At 41.3% G+C, this 21802-nt stretch overlaps 4 protein-coding genes across 7 annotated transcripts in view; 3 read left to right on the forward strand and 1 right to left on the reverse strand.

The window, feature by feature from the left end:
• The first annotated feature begins 2724 nt into the window (after positions 1–2724).
• LOC110492073 (ceramide-1-phosphate transfer protein) lies at positions 2725–10805 on the forward strand. 3 transcript variants are annotated; one of them, XM_021566072.3, is made up of 3 exons: positions 2725–3506; positions 3673–3821; positions 7098–10805. In XM_021566072.3, the coding sequence occupies exons 2-3, from the start codon at positions 3688–3690 to the stop codon at positions 7618–7620; spliced, it is 657 nt and encodes a 218-aa protein (XP_021421747.1). In that variant the 5' UTR covers positions 2725–3506; positions 3673–3687; the 3' UTR covers positions 7621–10805. The 3 variants fall into 3 exon arrangements, with proteins under 3 accessions (XP_021421747.1, XP_090059038.1, XP_090059036.1); XM_090202912.1 differs by lacking the exon at positions 3673–3821 and having other exon boundaries at positions 2725–2866; XM_090202910.1 differs by lacking the exon at positions 3673–3821 and having other exon boundaries at positions 3215–3506.
• Positions 10087–13111, forward strand: LOC110492075 (UBX domain-containing protein 10). The gene has a single exon (XM_036946981.2). The coding sequence runs from the start codon at positions 11824–11826 to the stop codon at positions 12664–12666; it is 843 nt and encodes a 280-aa protein (XP_036802876.2). The 5' UTR covers positions 10087–11823; the 3' UTR covers positions 12667–13111.
• On the reverse strand, positions 12884–17936 carry LOC110492074 (ATP-dependent RNA helicase DDX19A). 2 transcript variants are annotated; one of them, XM_021566074.3, is made up of 12 exons: positions 17667–17936; positions 17244–17313; positions 17088–17138; positions 16855–16990; positions 16547–16639; positions 16185–16287; positions 15796–15910; positions 15356–15533; positions 14885–15122; positions 14611–14773; positions 14260–14451; positions 12884–14168 (listed from the first exon to the last, which is right to left on the reverse strand). In XM_021566074.3, the coding sequence occupies exons 1-12, from the start codon at positions 17721–17723 to the stop codon at positions 14107–14109; spliced, it is 1458 nt and encodes a 485-aa protein (XP_021421749.1). In that variant the 5' UTR covers positions 17724–17936; the 3' UTR covers positions 12884–14106. The 2 variants fall into 2 exon arrangements, with proteins under 2 accessions (XP_021421749.1, XP_021421748.1); XM_021566073.3 differs by having other exon boundaries at positions 16185–16311; positions 17667–17901.
• A 1055-nt stretch (positions 17937–18991) lies between these two features.
• LOC110491065 (von Willebrand factor A domain-containing protein 5B1-like) overlaps positions 18992–21802 on the forward strand; it is a 48654-nt gene continuing 45843 nt past the window's right edge. The window contains exon 1 of the mRNA XM_036946982.2: positions 18992–19311. The gene's annotated coding sequence lies outside the window, so the exon portion shown is untranslated. The remainder of the gene's footprint in view (positions 19312–21802) is intronic.

The raw sequence follows: 21802 nt of genomic DNA on the forward strand, positions 1-21802 counted from the left end.
TTACGTGGATTAATGGACGCACAGAACTTCTGGATCAGATGGAATTAAGGAAGAGAAGGCAACGAGATCAGGCGATGGCAATTTCCTCCTTTTATGGAGTTGAGATCTGTCGGCCATTTCCACCTGACCTAATTAAAGCGCCCCTGGCCCAGCTGAGTAAATGGCAATGAATTAAAGGATTATTCCACCAACTCCATGGGCCTTTCTACAGAGTTATTGATGACAGTAACCAGTCTTGTTCGTGCCATCTTACACCCATAACAAGTGTCTAATTTAGTTTAAAAAAATATGGAATGGCTTATTTGCTCGAATATAACTTTTGTAACGATTTGGTTGTTAGGAGTGTACCGATATAAGTAGGACACGCCTCTCGTCGGCTAGAATGGTCCCACCTGATCTGTTTTTGAAGAAATGTATTTCCATTGTTAGAGCGGCCTCTGGGACTGCATGAAGCGAGACGGTGGATGGAAGAGCGCGCTTTGAAATGGAAAAGTGTTGCGGTAGCTTTTGATAAAGAATAACATCAAGCGTGATGCAGTGTTGAGCGCCACATCCCGAGGGGTTCGAGCTGATTGTGACAGACTGTTAAATGGCGTCCCTCGAGAAGACAATAACAATATGTATGTCAGAAGTGCAGTATAATCATAAGGAGAAGTATACTTGGATTACGGAGGAGGAATGGAGGTCTAAGAGAGAGAGGGGGAGTATGAGTCTGTTAAAAATGGCAGAAAAAAGGGAGATGGTTTGTTAAAATAGAATGGTAGAAAGCCTTCTTTCTTATTTCTCGCATGGAATAGACTTCATTCCTCAGCACAAGAATAGACTGATGAGTTTCAGAAGAAAGGTCTTTGTTTCTGGCCATTTTGAGCATGTAATCGAACCCACAAATGCTGATGCTCCAGATACTCAACTAGTCTAAAGAAGGCCAGTTTTATTGCTTCTTTAATCAGGACAACAGTTTTCAGCTATGATAACATAATTGTAAAGGGTTTTCTAATGATCAATTAGCCTTTTAAAATTATAAACTTGGATTAGCTAACACAATGTGCCATTGGAACAAAGGAGTGATGGTTGCTGATAATGGACCTCTGTATGCCCACCTGACTAGCACCATTAACCTGGACGGCTCTGACTTAGAATATGTGGACAACTACAAATACCTAGGTGTCTGGCTAGACTGTAAACTCTCCTTCCAGACTCATATTAAACATCTCCAATCCAAAATTAAATCTAGAATCGGCTTCCTATTTCGCAAACAAAGCCTCCTTCACTCACGCCGCCAAACATACCCTCGTAAAACTGACTATCCTATCGATCCTTGACTTCAGCGATGTCATTTACAAAATAGCTTCCAATACTCTACTCAGGAAACTGGATGCAATCTATCACAATGCCATCTTTTTTGTCACCAAAGCCCCTTATACCACCCACCACTGTGACCTGTATGCTCTAGTCGACTGGCCCTCGCTACATATTCGTCGCCACTGGCTCCACCCACTGGCTCCAGGTCATCTATAAATCTATGCTAGGTAAAGCTCCGCCTTATCTCAGCTCACTGGTCATGATAACAACACCGCCCTGTAGCACGCGCTCTAGCAGGTATATCTCACTGGTCATCCCCAAAGCCAGCCTTTCCTTCCAGTTCTCTGCTGCCAATGACTGGAACGAATTGCAAAAATTGCTGAAGCTGGAGACTTATATTTCCCTCACTAACTTTAAACATCAGCTATCTGAGCACTAACCGATCGCTGCAGCTGTACATTGCCCATCTGTAAATAGCCCACCCAATCTACCTACCTCATCCCCATATTGTTTTTATTTACTTTTCTGTTCTTTTGCACACCAGTATTTCTACTTGCACATCACCATCTGCTCATCTATCACCCCAGTGTTCATTTGCTAAATTGTAATTACTTCGCTACTATGGCCTATTTATTGCCTTACCTCCTCAAGCCATTTGCACACACTGTATATAGACTTTCTTTTTTCTATTGTGTTGTGTACGCTTGTTTATTCCATGTGTAACTTTGTGTTGTTTGTGTCGCACTGCTTTGCTTTATCTTGGCCAGGTGGCAGTTGTAAATGAGAACTTGTTCTAAACTAGCTTACCTGGTTAAATAAAGAATAACTAAAAATGTAGATATTCCATTAAAAAATCAGCTGTTTCCAGCTACAATAGTAATTTACAACATTAACAATGTATACACTCTATTTCTGATCAATTTGATGTTATTTTGATGGACAAAATTTGCTTTTCTTTCAAAAACAAGGACATTTCTAAGTGACCCCAAACTTTTGAACGGTGGTGTATGTTTCAGTAAGATTGGATTTTTAGCATTTATAGCAATGGTTATCAACTGTAATGCAAGGATGGAACATTAGTCGTAGAACATTGAGGTTGTGGTGGGAGCTGCCGAGAGGTATTTGGTCATGTGAGACTTCACATCAGAAGACTTACAGGGTGTGTTAATTGGTGGTCCCATCCTTTCAGGTTGTTGGCCTGAGGTAGGACTAAATATATTTAAATAGTGTAGTAGGGTGGTGTAATTTTGTATTTTTTTGTGAGTAGTGTTAGATGGTAGGGTATTTACTTATTTTTTCATTCAAAGTATAAGGGAGTTGTACTCCAGTCTAGCAGGTGGCGGTAATGCAACATTTTATTGGATGCCAACCGCTGTTAAACCTCAGCTAAGAAGTAGAGAGCGGCCACTAGAGTATCTGGTCAATATAAAATATTATCTGTGTTGTAGCAGATGTCTCTTTCGAATGAGTGTGAAATCAAAGACGGCTTAGAAACGCTGGTGGAATCACAGGCTATAGGAGAGTTAGCTAATCTAGCGGTAAACAACGTGCTCCAAAGTTCGTAGTTAGCTACATTTCTGTATTTTGAAGAATTTTCGATTTACCCAGTGGTGTCACTTATCTTAGGCATCCTGGCTGGGTGTTCAAACTAGAATGGGTCGAAAAGTAGCTGACTAGCTAGCTAATGTAGACTGATTTGCCAGCTAGTAGTTAACCCTAGCGGCTAAATTATGATGGACAAAGCTTTCCCTGCAAAAAAAGTATTTAGCTCGCTAGATGGCTGCAAAGCAGTTTTGTTTTAGAAAGATGGGTTAGCAGCGTGTGTTGTTGCTAGCTAGCAGTGGCCCTTACACCAAAGATGGTCTCATTAGCTTATCTGTGTTTATACTGTTTGTTCCAACGCGCTTTACCCATCATTATCGACACCAATTGACGAGGATGTGCAACTGCACTGTAGTACTCACGAACTTCGGACCTGCGCAGGGCCGTTCGCAGTGTTTTAGTCTTCAATAGCTTCATAAACCCCGCAAATTATTACAATTTCTCTTTTTTAAATGTGATTTTAATCCTAACCCTAAACACACTGCTAACCGTATACTTTGTTTTTTTATTGCATTTTTTGGCTGTGGAATCTGACTTTGTTGCTAGAAGCTAGTGGAAACCTAGCTAGTAACGTTACTTCCGTGGGACGACAGAGTTCGCAAGTACGATATTATCAGAATGCAGTTAATTTGTTAGCAATTCTAATAATAACAGGTTATTAAGGATGCCCACAGGTTGAATATAAAACATTCATATGAAGATCTGTATTAGCAAGTAAACAATATTGTAGAATTGCTGCACTCATTCATATCATTTTTCGACGTATAGTACTTCCGTGTAGCCATGGCCGATTCTGTAGCAGTAGAGGACCCGAAATTCACTTTACAAGAGGTTCTTGACACCTTTAAGTCATGCCTATCTGAAAACAAAGAAGTATTCCTCGAACATTATGTAGCAGGATGGCTTGGTCTTGTAAGGTAAGTCGTTTAAATCTATGCTAGCCTAGATTCTTAGCTAACTAGGTAGCCCTGGGCTAACATTAAACAAACAGCTGGCAAATCATTGAGTGCACATAATCTAGTTATATGTACTAAAAACAAATCTGCTATGTACATTACAGGGATTAACATTAAAGTTGGAATATTTAGTTGAAACAATAACAAAGCGTTACCCCACCTTTGTTTTGATAAAAAGCTGAGAGATTGGCCTGGAGAAATGTTACCACAATCAAATTCGTAGAAAGAGCTATTTATGCAAGGACTGACCATCCCTGATATCAAAATTATAGTTTGAACTATGTTTTGGGCCTATAGCTACAGTGTACAGTGTACAGTTCTTCAAGAATCAATGGGTATATATCGTAAATTAATTATATATTTACAAAAAAATGGATGTAGCAACTAAGGACTCTAGCTTTAAGTGTTGCCCTATTGCCTGGGGCAAGTGAAGGGAGTAGTCGCACAAGTTGAGCCTGCTCTGAGATTGCACCATTGTGCATGTTAATTTTTAAAAAGACAAAATTCCATTAGCCTAAAACTGATCTCTCTGGACCCTCACCATTGTTTAAGTGAAAGACAGACAATGTATGGTATTTGTAGACAGGTTGGTTGTAACAGACGGGGTTGGCGTAGACTTGATAACATGTAAACTGTATTTAGTCTCCAAATGTTTATTGAAAACACACATTTTGACAATGAGCAGTTGTTTCTCAAATATATCTTTACAGTTGTTGGTTAGCTGGCTAGCAAATTTGAGCCATATTGGCATATACATGACATCAGTCAAAACAAGACATGGTATCAATAATAAGCTACGAGCTGAAATGAGCCATCTACGATTTCCCACATGGCAGCTTTTTGTCATTGATGCTTGCTATCTGACCATTCAGAATCATAAGAACGCATGCCACATCAATGTGCACGCATCATTTTTGTGATGTCAGCCAACCCGGGCAAGTTGAGCCTGCACTGAGATTTTTTTTATTTACTGATAGCAACACAAATACAACATCCCAGTACTGATCTTAATGGTTCCTTGATGTCAACCCCTGAAATTATTCTGGTTGTCTCAATATGAGGATAGGAAACACTGTCACCACTGATAAATCCACTATAATTGAGAATTTCAATAAGCATTTTACTACGGCTGGCCATGCTTTCCACCTGACTACCCCTACCCCGGTCAACAGCACTGCACCCCCCACAGCAACTCACCCAAGCCTTCTCCCAAATCCAGTCAGCTAATGTTCTGAAAGAGCTGAACAATCTGGACACCTACAAATCAGCCGGGCTAGACAATCTGGACCCTTTCTTTCTAAAAATGATCTGCCGAAATTGTTGCAACCCCTATTTACTAGCCTGTTCAACCTCTCTTTCGTGTCTGAGATTCCCAAAGATTGGAAAGCAGCTGCGGTCATCCCCCTCTTCAAAGGGGGGGACACTCTTGACCAAAACTGCTACAGACCTATATCTATCCTACCCTGCCTTTCTAAGGTCCTCGAAAGCCAAGTCAACAAACAGATTACCGACCATTTCGAATCCCACCATACCTTCTATGCTATGCAATCTGGTTTCAGAGCTGGTCATGGGTGCACCTCAGCCACGCTCAAGGTCCTAAACGATATCTTAACCGCCATAGATAAGAAACAATACTGTGCAGCTGTATTCATTGACCTGGCCAAGGCTTTCGACTCTGTCAATCACCACATCCTCATCGGCAGACTCGATAGCCTTGGTTTCTCAAATGATTGCCTCGCCTGGTTCACCAACTACTTCTCTGATAGAGTTCAGTGTGTCAAGTCGGAGGGCCTGTTGTCCGGGCCTCTGGCAGTTTCTATGGGGGTACCACAGGGTTCAATTTTTGGACCGACTCTTCTCTGTATACATCAATGATGTTGCTCTTGCTGCTGGTGAGTCTCTGATCCACCTCTACGCAGATGACACCATTCTGTATACTTCTGGCCATTCTTTGGACTCTGTGTTAACAACCCTCCAGATGAGCTTCAATGCCATACAACTCTCCTTCCGTGGCCTCCAATTGCTCTTAAATACAAGTAAAACTATGTGCATGCTCTTCAACCAATCGCTGCCTGCACCTGCCCGCCCGTCCAACATCACTACTCTGGATGGTTCTGACTTAGAATATGTGGACAACTACAAATACCTAGGTGTCTGGTTAGACTGGTTAGTCCTTCCAGACTCACATCAAACATCTCCAATCCAAAGTTAAATCTAGAATTGGCTTAATATTTCGCAACAAAGCCTCCTTCACTCATGCTGCCAAACATACCCTTGTAAAACTGACCATCCTACCGATCCTCGACTTCGGCGACGTCATTTACAAAATAGCCTCCAATACCCTACTCAATAAATTGGATGCAGTCTATCACAGTGCCATCTGTTTTGTCACCAAAGCCCCATATACTACCCACCACTGCGACCTGTACGCTCTCGTTGGCTGGCCCTCGCTTCATACTTGTCGCCAAACCCAGTGGCTCCAGGTCATCTACAAGACCCTGCTAGGTGAAGTCCCCCCTTATCTCACCTCGCTGGTCACCATAGCAGCACCCACCTGTAGCACGCGCTCCAGCAGGTATATCTCTCTGGTCACTCCCAAAACCAATTCTTACTTTGGCCGCCTCTCCTTCCAGTTCTCTGCTGGAACGAACTGAAAAAATCTCTGAAACTGGAAACACTTATCCCCCTCACTAGCTTTAAGCACCAGCTGTCAGAGCAGCTCACAGATTACTGCACCTGTACATAGCCCATCTATAATTTAGCCCAAACAACTATTACTCCCCCTACTGTATTGATTTATTTTGTCCTTTGCACCCCATTATTTCTATCTCTACTTTGCACATTCTTCCAATGCAAATCTACGAATTTGTGTTTATTTATTTTTTTACTTGCTACATTGTATTTACTACGCCACCATGGCCTTTTTTGCCTTTACCTCCCTTATCTCACCTCATTTGCTCACATTGTATATAGACTTATTTTTCTACTGTATTATTGACTGTATGTTTGTTTTACTCCATGTGTAACTCTGTGTTGTTGTACCTGTCAAACTGCTTTGCTTTATCTTGGCCAGGTTGCAATTGTAAATGAGAACTTGTTCTCAACTTGCCTACCTGGTTAAATAAAGGTCAAATAAAAAAATATATAGAGCCATTTAGTATAATGAAATATTTGAAGACTCTTCCAATAAAAAAAACTTGTGTTGTATTAAATGTGTTTATTGTCCTTTGTATCCAGATTCATGAACAGCCTGGGGAGTGTGTTCTCCTTCATCGCCAAGGATGCTGTCAACAAGATCCAAATCCTGATCAACCATCTGAATGGTGAGAATGGGGCCCACTACGTCACCGTCCAGTCTATGGTCAAATACGAACTGGACAACCAACTGGTGGACCTGACTAAGAGAGGCAGCTTCCCCGAGTCCGGCTGCCGCACCCTTCTGAGGCTGCACCGTGCCCTGCGCTGGCTGGAGCTCTTTCTCGAACGGCTGCGCACCAGCACTGAGGAAAGCAAGACCTCTGTCATGTGCTCTGAGGCCTATAATGAGTCCCTCTCCCAACACCATGCATGGATCATCCGCAAGGCTGCCGGTACAGCTTTCTGGGCTCTCCCAGGGCGTGCTACGTTCTTTGATGTGATGAATGTAGGTACCCCAGAGCAGGTAGTGGCCATGCTAGGGGATGCCCTGCCGCTCATCTCTGAGGTGTACCAAGTGACAGAGGACCTCTATGCCCAGAACAATATATTGGACTTGCCCTAGTAGGCAGGAAGTACTGTAGTAGTAGTTGCCTGGTGGTCCCAGATCTGTGTGTGTCATCTTGCCAACTCCAATGGAATTGTTTATGTGAGTTGGCAAGACAGCATAAATAGATTGGAGACCACCAGGCTACTGTAGGCCTCGTAGTCCAACCAGCACATCAATGCTGGCAAGCCGTGCTGCTCTTTATTGTTTCTTGGTGACAATTTCTGGTGTATAGAGATGGGTGTATTTACTATATGTACATTACATTATTATGTAATAAGGCAGCATTACCCATATATTTATTTTTCATTAGAATTGTGAAATGGGATTTCAATGGCATTCAGTGCTGTTTTTGTGCAACACATCTCTTTGCATTTCAGTCTCTCCTTAATTTGTTTAAGCATGCATCAGTTTTTAGCGCTCAAAGTAGGTTTTGTATTACGGGAAGAGTATGATTTCATTGCAAATGCAATAGCATATTTTTAGGTTGTATGTCGGTCTTGTCTAATCTAAAGATATACATGTCCTTAATTGTCCCCCCACAATGAAATTGGGGAGGGGACAGTGGATCTGTCTCTGTCCGTTAGTACGTTCGTTCGTCACACGTGATATCTCGGACCGCACTGGCCCAATTTTGACAAATCGACAGCAATTTTGTGGAATGATGCGTCTTGCCATAGAAATCAGGCATTTACAAAATTACACTGATTATCCAGATGGCGTGTGACAAAGGAACTGCAGCCCATTGTTCAAATGGGTTAAATGGAAACTGAAAACCTGAGACTGACTGTAGGTCTATAACCTTTCACGTAGTCTTTATATTAACCCCTGCAGAATGAAGCATTTCTTGAAGTAAACTGATACACCAAGTGTACACTTTGACTCGGGAACAGGAGTGGAGAAATATGATTGGTTTAGTTCAGCATCTTGAGAGAATGCAAATGTGAAGTCTGTAGAGGTGCCATCTTTATCAGCATCATAAAAGCTGATGGATGTATATTTTATGTGGTTGAAATACTAAGTCGAATGGAAATCTTATCAGAAACATGTTGGGTTGTTTTCACAGCTTTCTATTTCCGTACAACTGGTTAAACTGATGTCATTTGGACATTCTGCACAGTAAATCTTTCCCATTTTCTTTGTTCTTGCATTTTCTCCCCGGTCCCTAAATGTCTTTGCTTTGTGAAAGAAGCAGAGATGACAGGGAGAACTTTACCGTTGTCAACTAAAGTCCCGAACGGGAGTTGTAGCGATGAGACAAGATAGTAGCTACTACAACAATTGGATACCACGAAATTGGGGAGAAAAAGGGGTAAAATTCAAAAAAAAAAAAAAATTCGGCACACAAAAAAATCCTCCACCTCCTGTCAAAAACGTATTCTGCGGTCTCTGTAGCCTACTATATTTGCTGCTTAGGGTCGGGTGCGGGCCTCAGATTTTCACTTTAACACACATAGCCAGTGGTTGCAGATGGGTTATTAGCAATTGTGGGTAGGTACGTAAACAGGTGAACAAACTTCTGAATCGTGCACCACTATCAGTGCCACTGGCTGATTTTTGAGGAAATTTGGGTGAATGATGAGTCTTTCCCAGTGGCGGTCAGTGCCGTTTAAGATGAGGGAGTACAAATGTTTTTCATGAGCATGGCCTTATTTCTATTACAGGATATTGGATGACTAATTCATATTCCATTCACCTAGTTCAATGTAACAGCGATAGGTTTAGACTACTACATGATACTCAAATTGTCCCTATACCATCATGAGGTTGCTACAACCTAGCCTATGAATGAAAGTTTACAAAGTAGGTGCACACAGGTCGAGAGACATAGGGTGTTATTATTAGTCCAACAGTTGCAAACGAGTTTCTATTGGACAAACTCAGGTATGTTTATCCCTGTTTGTTCCATTTGCTTCCATTTAAGAAACGTTTTTCAACAGAATTGGCTGAATGAATACACCCCTGATAATGTGTAAACACTTCACTTTCATAACAGCCACGTTGTATTCCTTCTCGCATCTCCTCCTCTCACCTCTTCTCTTTGTTGTGGACTTCAATGCACAACACATCAGCTGTATGTGACCAGGCGGAAAAATACCTTTCCAAGCCAAACCGCTACACACAGCCTACATCATTGTCACCATATTAGCTGAAGTAATGTCATAGTCTGCATAGATAATAGAACTAATGCGTTAGTAAACCCGCTAGAGTCAGGCAGTAACGCTACACTGTACGGTCAGTGAGCAGTTACGTCAACGAGGCCCCGATGGCAATAAATTAGTAATACCAAAAGCTTACCTTGGAGAAAAAATAATAAAAACAACTTGGAGGAGTTCCAGTGTTAGGTTGGAAAGTCATAGCCAGCTAGCTAACATAGCATCACTCTGTTTGAGCAGGGTGTTTCAGTAGGCTAAACTAGCCTGCTGCATTTGCTAGCTAAGTAAGTGATTCTGAAAGTGGGGAAAAATAACAATCTCTGTTTCTCTCTTGCTTCCCCTTAATTTGATCAAAACTGTTCCAACTATTGTCTTTCTCTCTCTTTGAGTTAATTACTCACCCATTGTATACCCTGCAGTGCTAGCTAGCTGTAGCTTATGCTTTCAGTACTAGATTAATTCTCTGATCCTTTGATTGGTTGGACAACATGTCAGTTCATGCTGCAAGAGCTCTGATAGGCTGGTGGACGTCCTCTGGGAGTTGTCATAATTACTGTGTAAATCTATGGAAGGGGATGAGAACCATGAGCCTCCTAGGTTTTGTACTGAAGTCAATGTACCCCGAGGAGCACGGAAGCTAGCTGTCCCCCGGCTACACCACGGTACTATCCTACAGAGTACTGTTGAGGCTACTGTAGACCTTTGCAAAATAATGTTTTAATCAATTATTTGGTGATGTGATTATATTTAGTATAGTTTAATCTAAAAATGATAACTTTTTAAATGTTTTACAATTTACATTTTTCTGAAATTCACTGAGGAGGATGGTCCTCCTGTTCATCCACTGAGGAGCCTCCTCTGGTTTTGCCTTATAAGTCTGTTATTTACACTGATTGGCCCAGGGGGGCTGCATCATTCCTGGTGGATGACATGTTTACTGTTGCCTTGTTTATTGTTTCAAATATGTACCACTTAATCTTACAGTTTTGCATTTTTTCTGTTGACTCTGAATGAAATTATAAATTAAACATGGACACCTGATAAGTCTAGACTGTCTTTGTTCTATTTCTGCAATGATTTATGTATCTTCATAATTGTGTCATGGTGTTATATAACCTAAGAATGAAGATGGATATTAGCGTTAAATCTGGTGCAATGTTTCAAATACAATTTGCATAATGCAAAACATCTCTGTCTGGAGTACAGTTCCAAAATTACAGGAACTTTCAATAAATTATCTGGTATTTCCAAAGTCTCGGTTGGAGGATTCCCTGAATCAGGAGGGAATAAACAGGAAATACGGAATCAGGATCGTCTACTCAGGATTTACGAGAACCAGGGAATTTATTGAAAGTTCCTGAAATCTTGCAACCCTAGTCTGGAGCAGTGTGATTAGAAATGGATAAGATACGACTGATGCTGCACGCTCCTTGACTTGCACCAGGGGGCAGCTTTGTTGCTGTGTGAGGCTAGCAGCGTTGTCAAGGTAACCATAGCTGTATCAGTAACTTGAGTTACGCTGCCTGCTGAAAAAGCTTGAAAACTTCCCTCGAGTGTTGACAAGCAAAAAAGAGACTGATCTATCAGCTGAAATGCAAGGTATGCTGCATATGCTTGTTAGTATTCTTATCGTGCACTATCTGTAATTCTAGTGGCAAGTATGTCCCCTCTTTGTCACCTACTTGGATCGTACAGCTTAGTTACCTAACGTTAATTTGGTAACGTTAAATGGTCAACAAGGAAATCAAATGGAAGACATTTTCTGTCATTGGCATGTCAAGATTAGTAATCTTTCAAGCTGGCCAGTGCTCTCAAAAAGGGTTAACAGCTACTGGGCATGAAGACTTTTGAGCCAACCCTGATGAGCAGACAGTAACAGAACTTTCAGCGGGGATGTAACAAAAGCCTGCACACCCAAAGGCTCTCAGCAAGAATGCCATTCACAGTGTGACTATGATGAGACAGAGAATGTCACAGAATAGCTATTACATTTATATTTCAGTTCTCTCTTATCTCCCATCTTTTAGAGTTGAGTCACATCTAAAACATTCGACTGCTGTGGAGAATGCATTTGACCAGGCCAAAGTCCTCGAAAGGGCGTAGTCGACCCAACCTGAGTCACACGCCAAACATGGATGTGGCTGACAGCTTCCACAACACACCACTGATACCGAAGCCTCCTTCAATGGGCTACGACAGGTCAGATCGTTGCCTCCGCTCCCGCTCTCAATCCCTCTTCAGGCAGAGCAGCCAGCTGAGCGTGAAACAAGACCCAGACTACCTAGATACTGTTCCCAAGGTACCCTCTCTTCCCTTCCCTTGGAACAAATACAAGCCCCTCCCCTCTATTGAGAAGAAGACGTCAGAGGAGGGTGTCTCTTTGAGGGGCATGGAGGAGAAGACATCCAAGCTCAGTCTGTCTGACAGCCTCATTGTCCAGGCTCGGCAAGGGCACGGGGAGCATCAGCTGTCCTCAGTGAGGACCCGAGCAGAATCCCGGAGCAACCCGGAGATAGGCAACGTGTCAGAGGTGCTTTGCAAGGTCTGCCCCACTCCCAACCTCAGCGTGATGGCCACAACCCCAGAGGCAGAAAGCCCACCATTATTCTCCCCTGGCACTCCTGATCCTTTGAGCTTACTCCTTGCCATCCGGGCTCCGTGTGGTAGGAGGTTTGAGTACCACTTCCTACCCACAGACACCCTACTGACGGTGCTTGCCAGTGCAGAGGCCAGGTATGAGGCCAGATATGAGCATGGTTATATTGAGATCGTGGATGGCTACGTTAAGAGTGTTGTGGATAGACCCCTCCGAAGGACATTCACAGACCTGAACATGACTTTGGCCCAATGTGGCATCTTAAATAGATCAGTACTGTGCATCTTTCAGGAGGATATGGACTCTGCCTGAACTCAAGATGGATGACACAGTATAACAAACATTAAAGTTATGACAAGTAGGCCTATATATTATATTAACAATGAAGCCATATGTTTTTAGAGGAAAGAGTGCTTGTTTCCATTGTAAAGAGGAGCTTAGGAAGGTGTGTTTTGCATTTAAGGTACAACAAAAAAACTAGCCTTTTCTCACAGCCACTGTGCCACAGAATAAGCCCAGACAGACATACTTTAGGTAAGTAATCTTTATTACATCCACCATTTAGAAATGACAAAACCAAAAAAAGTGCAGAAAGTATAAGAGAAGAGATTCAGCAGAGGCTATTTTAGCTTTCATAGCCAAGGTAAACTCTAAACTCTGTTTAGTTCAAGCAGTCCAAATATAAATCATATTCACTGGAGGTAGAAAATAAAACAATTCAATGGTGTTTTGCTCAATAAAGCTTTTCCTCTTGAAATAGATCTAATATTTATTCCTAACAATTTAGGTATATTCCATACAATATTATTTTACTTGGTAAAAGTGACCAACTTCTGTCAGGTGACAGAATAAGCTTGAATGTGACTGAACAAAACTTGTTTCCACTGAAACAACCTCCCGCAATAGAGATTTCAGAACCTATTGGGGAAAAAAATAAAATAGAGGGAGCAACTGCTCCAATACTTGCAGTATTACTACAATGGAATCTTTGGATTATTGTGAGGCACACATCTAAACAATCAAGAATGTATTTAGTGTTGTGATCCTGAAATGCTTTATATCACTTGAGGATTGTTAGTCTAGACTGATCATGAGTTGCCTGCCTTCTCATTAATAAGGAATGGACATTTCTCCAGTTGGGGTACTACTTCCCATTTGCTCAACTTCAAATCACATTACCTTCCACTAGTATTATTCTATAAGAAAAGGGTTTTTAAGACCAATCAGCACAGCAAACTTCACCCATTCTAACAATTGCAAAGTCTTGTTTGATTCAATATATTGTATATTGCTAACAATCAATGGCTACCTATACATGCCTCAGAGAGACTTCAAGATCTAGAGGGTAAAATATTAGTTTAGTGCAACCACTCAATAAAAAAAATATATATATATCTATATATAGCAACTGAACACCAACCATAATGCTAATAGTATCAATGAAGGTATCCTGCTTTGTCAGATGTTACTTTTCATTGCAGGTTATGAGAATTAGGTTAAGGTTAGGAAAAGGGTTAGGGTTCGCTAAAATACAAAAAAATTCAACTTTTGACATCCCTCCTAGCCATGACCTCTCTTTGGTATGAACTATTGTCCTGAAAATGCTTTGCATTTAAGGCATGGCTAACATCTGTAATTTAATGTAAACATTCAAATAAATCCTTAAAGTGACAAGTCCAAAAGCCCAAATGAGTTAGTCCAAACTGCATAAATAGTTGCATTAAATTATTAAGTGATCAAGGTTAGCAGCATCTAGTTGCTGATTTTCTCGATTTCATCAAGATCATCAGTGTCAAGCTTGTTGATCTTCTTATCTATGGAAAAAAAACAGGAAATTATTAGAACATTGTCTTATAGATCAAAATGTGCAACCTTGTGAAGACTTCTAGAAACAGAGTGACGTACTGAAATGTTCCTCGATTTGGTTGAGAATGTTCATGCTGTGTTTGCTGTCAATCATATTGACTGCAAGGCCCCTCTTGCCGAAACGTCCTGTGCGACCAATCCGGTGAAGGTATGTCTCGTTGTCAGCGTTTCCGTCTTTGTCCATGGGCAGGTCAAAATTTATCACCACAGAAACTTGCTCAACATCAATGCCTATCAATAGAAAAAGAGAGAAAAAACATGCCTGCCCTTAGGCCTATTCAATGTAAAAAATATATATATATAATTAAAAATGAATTAAACACTCATCCTCACCCTCCTACTTGGGATAAATGGTACCATTAATCTAGCTTTCAATGACAGTCTTTATACCTCTGGAGCATACGTTGGTGGTCACCAGGACTTTCTCCTTGCCCTCCCTGAAGCGTTCGATGATGGTCGCTCTCTGTTCCACAGTCATCTCCCCACTCAGCAGCGCCACCACATGGCCCTCCTTGGTCAGCTCTGCAGCCAGCCAGCCAGCTGTCCTTCGGGTCTAGAGGCAAAGAAGTCTACTTTATTTATTTACTTCATTAGTTTATGTACCGTATCAAATCAAATCCCTCAGAGAATTCCTTCAATCCTAGGATATGTTGAGGATACTCACGTGACAGAAGATCATAGCTTGGGCGATGGTGATGGCGCCGTAGATATTACAGAGTGCTGTAAACTTTTCCTCCTTGTCGCTGCAAAGCACGTAATACTGCTTGATGGTGTCCAGAGTCTCCTCTTCACGTTTCAGCTTGATGATGTTGGGGTCTGGCACAACCCTCTCAGCAAACTTCCACACAGAGTCCTCAAAGGTGGCAGAGAACAGCAGCATCTGACATTCCTTTGGCAACATTCTGAATGGGGGAAAGAAATGTCCTTAGATAACTGGACTGTTACGCTGTTATTGAGTCGAATAGCATCTGAAAATCATCAGCGGTCATTAAGAGCCCTTTTACAGGTGTCTGTAAACAAAGTTAAATGGCAGCACTCGTGATTACTGGCCTGCAAGACGAACTTGTCTCGCATCACTTAAGTTCTGCTAGATGAGAGTACTGTGCATTTACAACTTTCTATATGGAGAACTCACCTTTGGATCCGGATGCTCTGGTCCTGGTGACCCTGTGTGGCGATCATGACATCAGCCTCGTCCAGGACAAAGACGCTGATCTTCTTGGGATTGATGATCTTCAGTTTGGAGCACCAGTCCAAGACCGTGCCAGGTGTCCCGATGACAATCTGCTCCTGAAGCTTCGCCCCTCGGTCCACTGCTCAACACCCAGAGACAAACAGGACAGTTAATGATATTGTTACAATGATGCTTTTCATCAGCATCTTATATTTACAGAACATCAACTCTATAATACACGTGTGGCATTTTCTTCATTGACAGTTATGCTTTCGACATGAAATTTGTGAGAGCACTGGCAGTGACAGCATAGGCCTACCATTTCCCCAGTGAAATTAGGCACCCAAACATTACAGGTTGTATTCAAAATAAATACAAAGTAGGAATGTTTTGAGACTTACATTTATTGCCACGAATGGCATATGCCAATTTGACCTCAGGATAGAATTTCCCCATCTGCTCAATGACTTTACCAGTCTGCAAAGCTAGCTCGTACGTTGGGGCAATGCAAAGACACTGAGGGGGCAAAATAAGACGTTTCAGTAATAAGAGGCTTCCATCTACAAAATCAACAAAAGCAACACATTGTGATAGATGTTCTCTAAACTAAGACAATTTCCTGTAACTCTGATCTGTAGGTGCTCTTAATAAAACAACCCATAAACATCCACCTAAAGAGCAAACTCTTTCTGACCTTACTGATTACCTGACCTCTTGAGGTCTAACCTCTCTCATAGCCTGACTAATGCTAATGGACCATAGCATTGCTGAAGATGGAGATGCCACTCACCTGTGCCCATTTGTTAGTTGGGTCGACATGGCTGAGCATGGCCAGCACGAAGGCAGCTGTTTTACCTGTACCGGACTGTGATTGGGCAATCAGGTTCTGAGGTCTGGAACCAGAGGGATAATACACGCTGAAGAGAGATTAATGGGGGACTAAAAGAAGGTAGATTCCATTAATTTCACATAAAAAATGTAATCAAATAACTATATTACTGTGTACATTGACAATGGTTAACAACTAGCTTGACTACATCTGACTGAAAGTGGAAATGAAATGTGTAACCTCAGAACACACATCACAACAACACCTTCGTATGTCCAGAATATCTAGGCTATTTCCTCTGTTATTGATAAATGGGTACTCACGGCTCTGCCAGCATCATGGGCAGGGCATTCTCCTGGATCTTAGAGGGTCTGTTGAAGCCCATGTCATACACTCCCTTCAGCAGCTTATCTTTCCTGAGATGGATGTACAATCAAAAAAAAAAAAGAAGCATTGAGGCCACGAAAAGGACAACGTATAATAAAAAGGCTGACCAAACAACACCACACAATGCCACACAAAAAAAACAACAACAATGTTGCAGATCCTAACTCGGGTTGAAATGCACTGTATAATCTAGGCTTCGTGTGAGGTGTAAGCAATGGTGAATTTGAAATCAGATATCACTTACAGCCTCAGCTCTTCAAATGTCTTGACCGAGTAAAGAGGAGAGTTGGGATCCCTCTGAAGAACCTCTACTTGATTGGTAGTGTTCACAAGGCTGGTGTGGATCATCTTATTCAACAATGACTGGGCCGCTTTGTCCTCTAAAAAGACAAGAGTGACAGGTTAATGACCTGTCCGACGACACTAATTGAATGGAGACATGACAGGGAGATGAGAATAAACGCTAAGAATTCACACCTTTTTCCTCTCCTTCTACGTTGGTGCCATTCTCCACTTGCTTTGTGGTACCTGACAGAAAAACAAACTCATCACATAATTTTATCACAAAAATGAAATGGACAATACATGGAAGAATATCAAGAGCAAATGTTTGATTGGCATCAGTGGTTTTACCCTTTTTTGCCTTATTAGGTGCAGCATCACCTCCACCTCGAGGTAGAGATCTTATCACCAAGGAGCCGAACTGGTAAGAGAAAAAAAAAATGTTTTATTTGTACGCAAATATCTCGTCTCAGAATGAAAGCTTGCCCTCATAAAATCTTGGCAAGCAAGTGTCAAATTCTACCAACAACAAAGCCATGACAAACACAGCTACAGACAATGGCAGTGCTTTCAAAAGGTGTGTCAGTAAGTGGAACACCACCAGCACATGGTATGCTAAAGTAATAATTCGGCCACAAATTGCCCCAGTTGCAGTTGGCTGGGCTCGCAAACTAGCAGCATAAAGTTAGATACTTTTCGTAAAGCTGAGAATATAGCTGTCTAGCTAATTGTACCAAGCTAGCTAAACTTGCTAGCCTATACATTTAAACTTACTGAGTCAGTCGTAGCTTCCTGTTTATCGACAGCAAGGGCCCAGGAGTCAGTAGCCATGATGAACCTTTAATGTATATTATTTTAGACCAAGTTTCCGAAGTTTTAGCTACACAAACGATGCAATCAAGCTGAGCGTCGAAAGAGATGCTGCCTGCCAAGCCAAAGAAGCTACCGCTGAAGCGCACCGGCTCTAGCTAGCTCAGCTGCACTCATTCCGATGGAAACTCGGAAGTGGAATTCTGAGTTCCAATCAACTTTGTTTTACCCCAAAATGTGTTTGTGTAGGAGGTGGTTTAAAATTAGCAATACCACAGACTATATTGGAATAATACAATCTTTATCAGATAAGCAAGGTTGGCTATTTTTTACTTGTCAGTTTAAACTATTGTTTGTTAATCGTTAACATATCACAGCTATAAATGATATGTCATTTCTATCTAATTTGATATGGTTTATTCTTTTTGATTCATCATCTGGACCCAGACAATTTGAGTAGGAGGAGAAGAGACTATGGATGTCCTGATCGGTCCTAATGAAAGTGACCCAGCCAGGTAGGGACCTGACAGTCCACATCACTCTCTCTCTCTCTCTCTCTCTCTCTCTCTCTCTCTCTCACACACACACACACACACACACACACACACACACACACACACACACACACACACACACACACAGATTAAAAGAGGAAAGAGAGAGGGGGGTTATGGCCAGCATTATGCTAATTTAATTGAGGAGCGGATGCAGCTTCAGCCAATACCCTCCACCCACACAACCCCCTCCCTCATGCCAACCAAAATGTCTTTTAAGATGCCAGTAGAACTCTATATTGATTGTCATGGTTACCTCCTCAGTGGAAAAAAAATAATAGGTGGATCAGACTAACAGTGGCCACAATGCAGACAGCTAAACTCCCACTACCCACATTAGAATAAAAACATTATAGGCTTTCCAATAAACTAGAGACAGAGCACTTGTCAGTGATGGTGAGTGGGAAGGTTGATGCCTGCCCTGGGTGGAGGCAAGAGAGACATGCTTTATGCCCCCCCCCCCCCCCCCCCCCCCCCCCCACACTAGTCCTCCATGCCTGGTGCTGCATTTCATCTATCTAGTCTGATCCCCCAGCTATCAAAAAGGATCCATAAATGGGGTCTCGCATCATCGATTGCAGGGAAGGAGAGTAATGGTGCTGATGCTATAAATGCAAAGAGGAGAGGTAGTAGGGGAAAGGGATGCTAATCTGTTGCAAAGGACTGTCTGTCTCTCTCTTTCTCTCTCTCTCTCTCTCGCTCTCTCTCTCTCCGTTAGCGAAAGCCTCTAACTCCAGCCACAAGGAGGGAGGACAGCGACTGAGCTGAGAGATACTTTTTATAACCACATGTTGCTGTGCTATCTGAATTGCTGCCACGGTTGCTGCCTGTCAACTGTCCTTCTTTGATTTGTTTAGTCCCTCTGTGAAAAGCCAGAGCCATTTAATTAATAGTTTCTCTGCCCACCTGTGACAGCTGGCATTTCCTCTACGCCACATACTGTAGAGGCAAGAAAAAAAGGAGGGAAGAGAAATAGAAGGGAAAGGACATCTTTCATGAAAAGTGGGCATCCAAAAGACAGACATAATTTCACTCCCAGTTGACACAAATGAAAGGTAAGAAGACGTGTTGATATCAGATGATGTCAGTGATTGCATGACATGATGCTGCTTCCATTCTCTACATTCTAAATATGATTTGTTTATTTGAAAAGTTGCTAAATATTGTGCATGTATATTGTATAACGGCACTGATATTTTTTCAATTATATGAGTCTGCAATGAAATCGAGCAATAGCAATCAACAGGTGTTTTTTTCAGACCTGTTTCTTTGGAAAGCTGTTGTTATTGTGATGTTATTATGACTGTACTGTATTAAATGATGGCTTCTGGTATATTTATAGTGGATGAAATTAGGTTATGTTCGGATGAACCTTTCTGGAGATTTCAGGATGATTCATACGACAAGGAGGGGGGTCTCATGGGGTCTATCACTTGGACACAATCAATATCATGACCCGTCAGACTGAAAAAGGAAACTCCCATTAAAAGAGCAACGCTAATAGATTGCCTTATGACCACTGGACATAAATAATTGGCGCAAGTTTCTGGCATTATTGAAAGGGGATAGTTTTGTGCATAAGATAAATCGACTTAATTGTGAACATTTTATGTGAACATTCCCCCTCAATTTGAGTTCCTGTTCTCATATATATATATATATATATATATATATATATATATATATATATATATATATATATATATATATATATATATATATACACACTTTTTTCTATAGCCATGCTAAGCAATCATGGTGGGGGAAAAATAAGAAGAAAAACATATATATATATATATATATATATATATATATATATATATATATATATATATATATATATATATATATATATATATATATATATATATATATATATATATATATATATTTTTTTTTTTCTTCTTTTCCCCCCACCATGATTGCTTAGCATGGCTATAAAAAAAAGTGGATTCAGTTTATTAATCATGTTTGCATTATAACTGTACATCAATATGAGGCCATCTGATTTCACAATGGATTTCTGTGTTGTCATAGCTAAAACAGTTTACAGTCCGGTTATGCTGTTCAATTTGTTTTTAGAATAAAATGAGAATAATGGCATCAATGTACTGTGAGAGATTTTGAGTCTTACAGGAACAAGACACTGCATCTCTACAACATCAATATTAATAATATAATTAAATATAATACTATATCAATATTCCCAGCTTGTGCCCCTTAGGACACATGGTGGCATGGTTGACACTGATTGCAGAACAGAGCAGAGCAGAGCAGACGTGAGCAATGTTGATGCATCTGTCTGACCTTTTCCTTTTCAATAAATGACAATGCTGTGCCGGCCAGCCAAAACCTCCTTTTGATTAAGTAGTACGAGGAGGGGGAACGCATTTTGTCAATGAATTATGGATCCTGTAAAGTGTGGCTGCATTATGACAACAGACAGTGGTCTGGTCTGTTAAATGTTGTCATCTTATCGAGTCCAGGGAGCCAGGGAGAGCAACAATCTTGAGCTCCATCATGTAGATAATTAAGATCTTGAGGTTTCACAGAAAATACTCTTTGTCTGAAGAAGTAGGTAGAGTTGTTCACTATGTGGAGGTATTGTAGTCTGTGTAGTCTTATAGCCACTAATACTGGTATATTAGGCAGGCAGCCTCTCAGTTTCTATGGAAATTGCTTTCCTCACAACACCTCGCATAAAGCCAGTGTTAGACGCTCAGGCAATGGCTCTCTGGACAGACCCAGAACACCACATACAGTACCAGTCAAAAATGTGGAAAAACCTACTAATTCAAGGGTTTTTCTTTATTTTTACAATTTTCTACATTATAGAATAATAGTGAATACATCAAAACTATGAAATTACACATATGGAACCATGTAATAACCCAAAAAGTGTTAACCAACTCAAAATATATCTATTTTATTTTAGATTATTTTTTATTTTTGCCTTGATGATAGCTTTGCACACTCTTGGCATTCTCTCAACCAGCTTCACCTGGAATGCTTTTTCAACAGTCTTGAAGGAGTTCCCACATATGCTAAGCATTTGTTGGCTGCTTTTCCTTCACTCTGCGGTCCAACTCATCACAAACCATCTCAATTGGGTTGAGGTCGGGTGATTGTGGAGGCCAGGTCATCTGTAGAAGCACTCCCATCACTCTCCTTCTTGGTCAAATAGCATTTACACATCCTGGAAATGTGTGTTGGGTCATTGTCCTGTTGAAAAACAAATGATAGTCCTATTAAGCACCAGCCAGAAGGGATGGCATATTGCTGCAGAATGCTGTGGGAGCCATGCTGGTTAAGTGTGCCTTGAATTCTAAATAAATCATAGACAGTGTCACCAGCAAATCACCCCCACGCCATCACACCTCCTCCTCCATGCTTCACGGTGGGAACTACACATGCAGAGGTTATCTGTTCACCTACTCTGCGTCTCACAAAGACACAGCGGTTGGAACCAAAAATCTCAAATGTGGACTCATCAGACCAAAGGACAGATTTCCACCGGTCTAATGTAATTTGCTTGTGTTTTTTGGC

The sequence above is a fragment of the Oncorhynchus mykiss genome, chromosome 16 (genome assembly GCF_057628025.1).
Source record: "Oncorhynchus mykiss isolate SJ-2025 chromosome 16, ASM5762802v1, whole genome shotgun sequence".
Taxonomy (NCBI): Eukaryota; Metazoa; Chordata; class Actinopteri; order Salmoniformes; family Salmonidae; genus Oncorhynchus; species Oncorhynchus mykiss.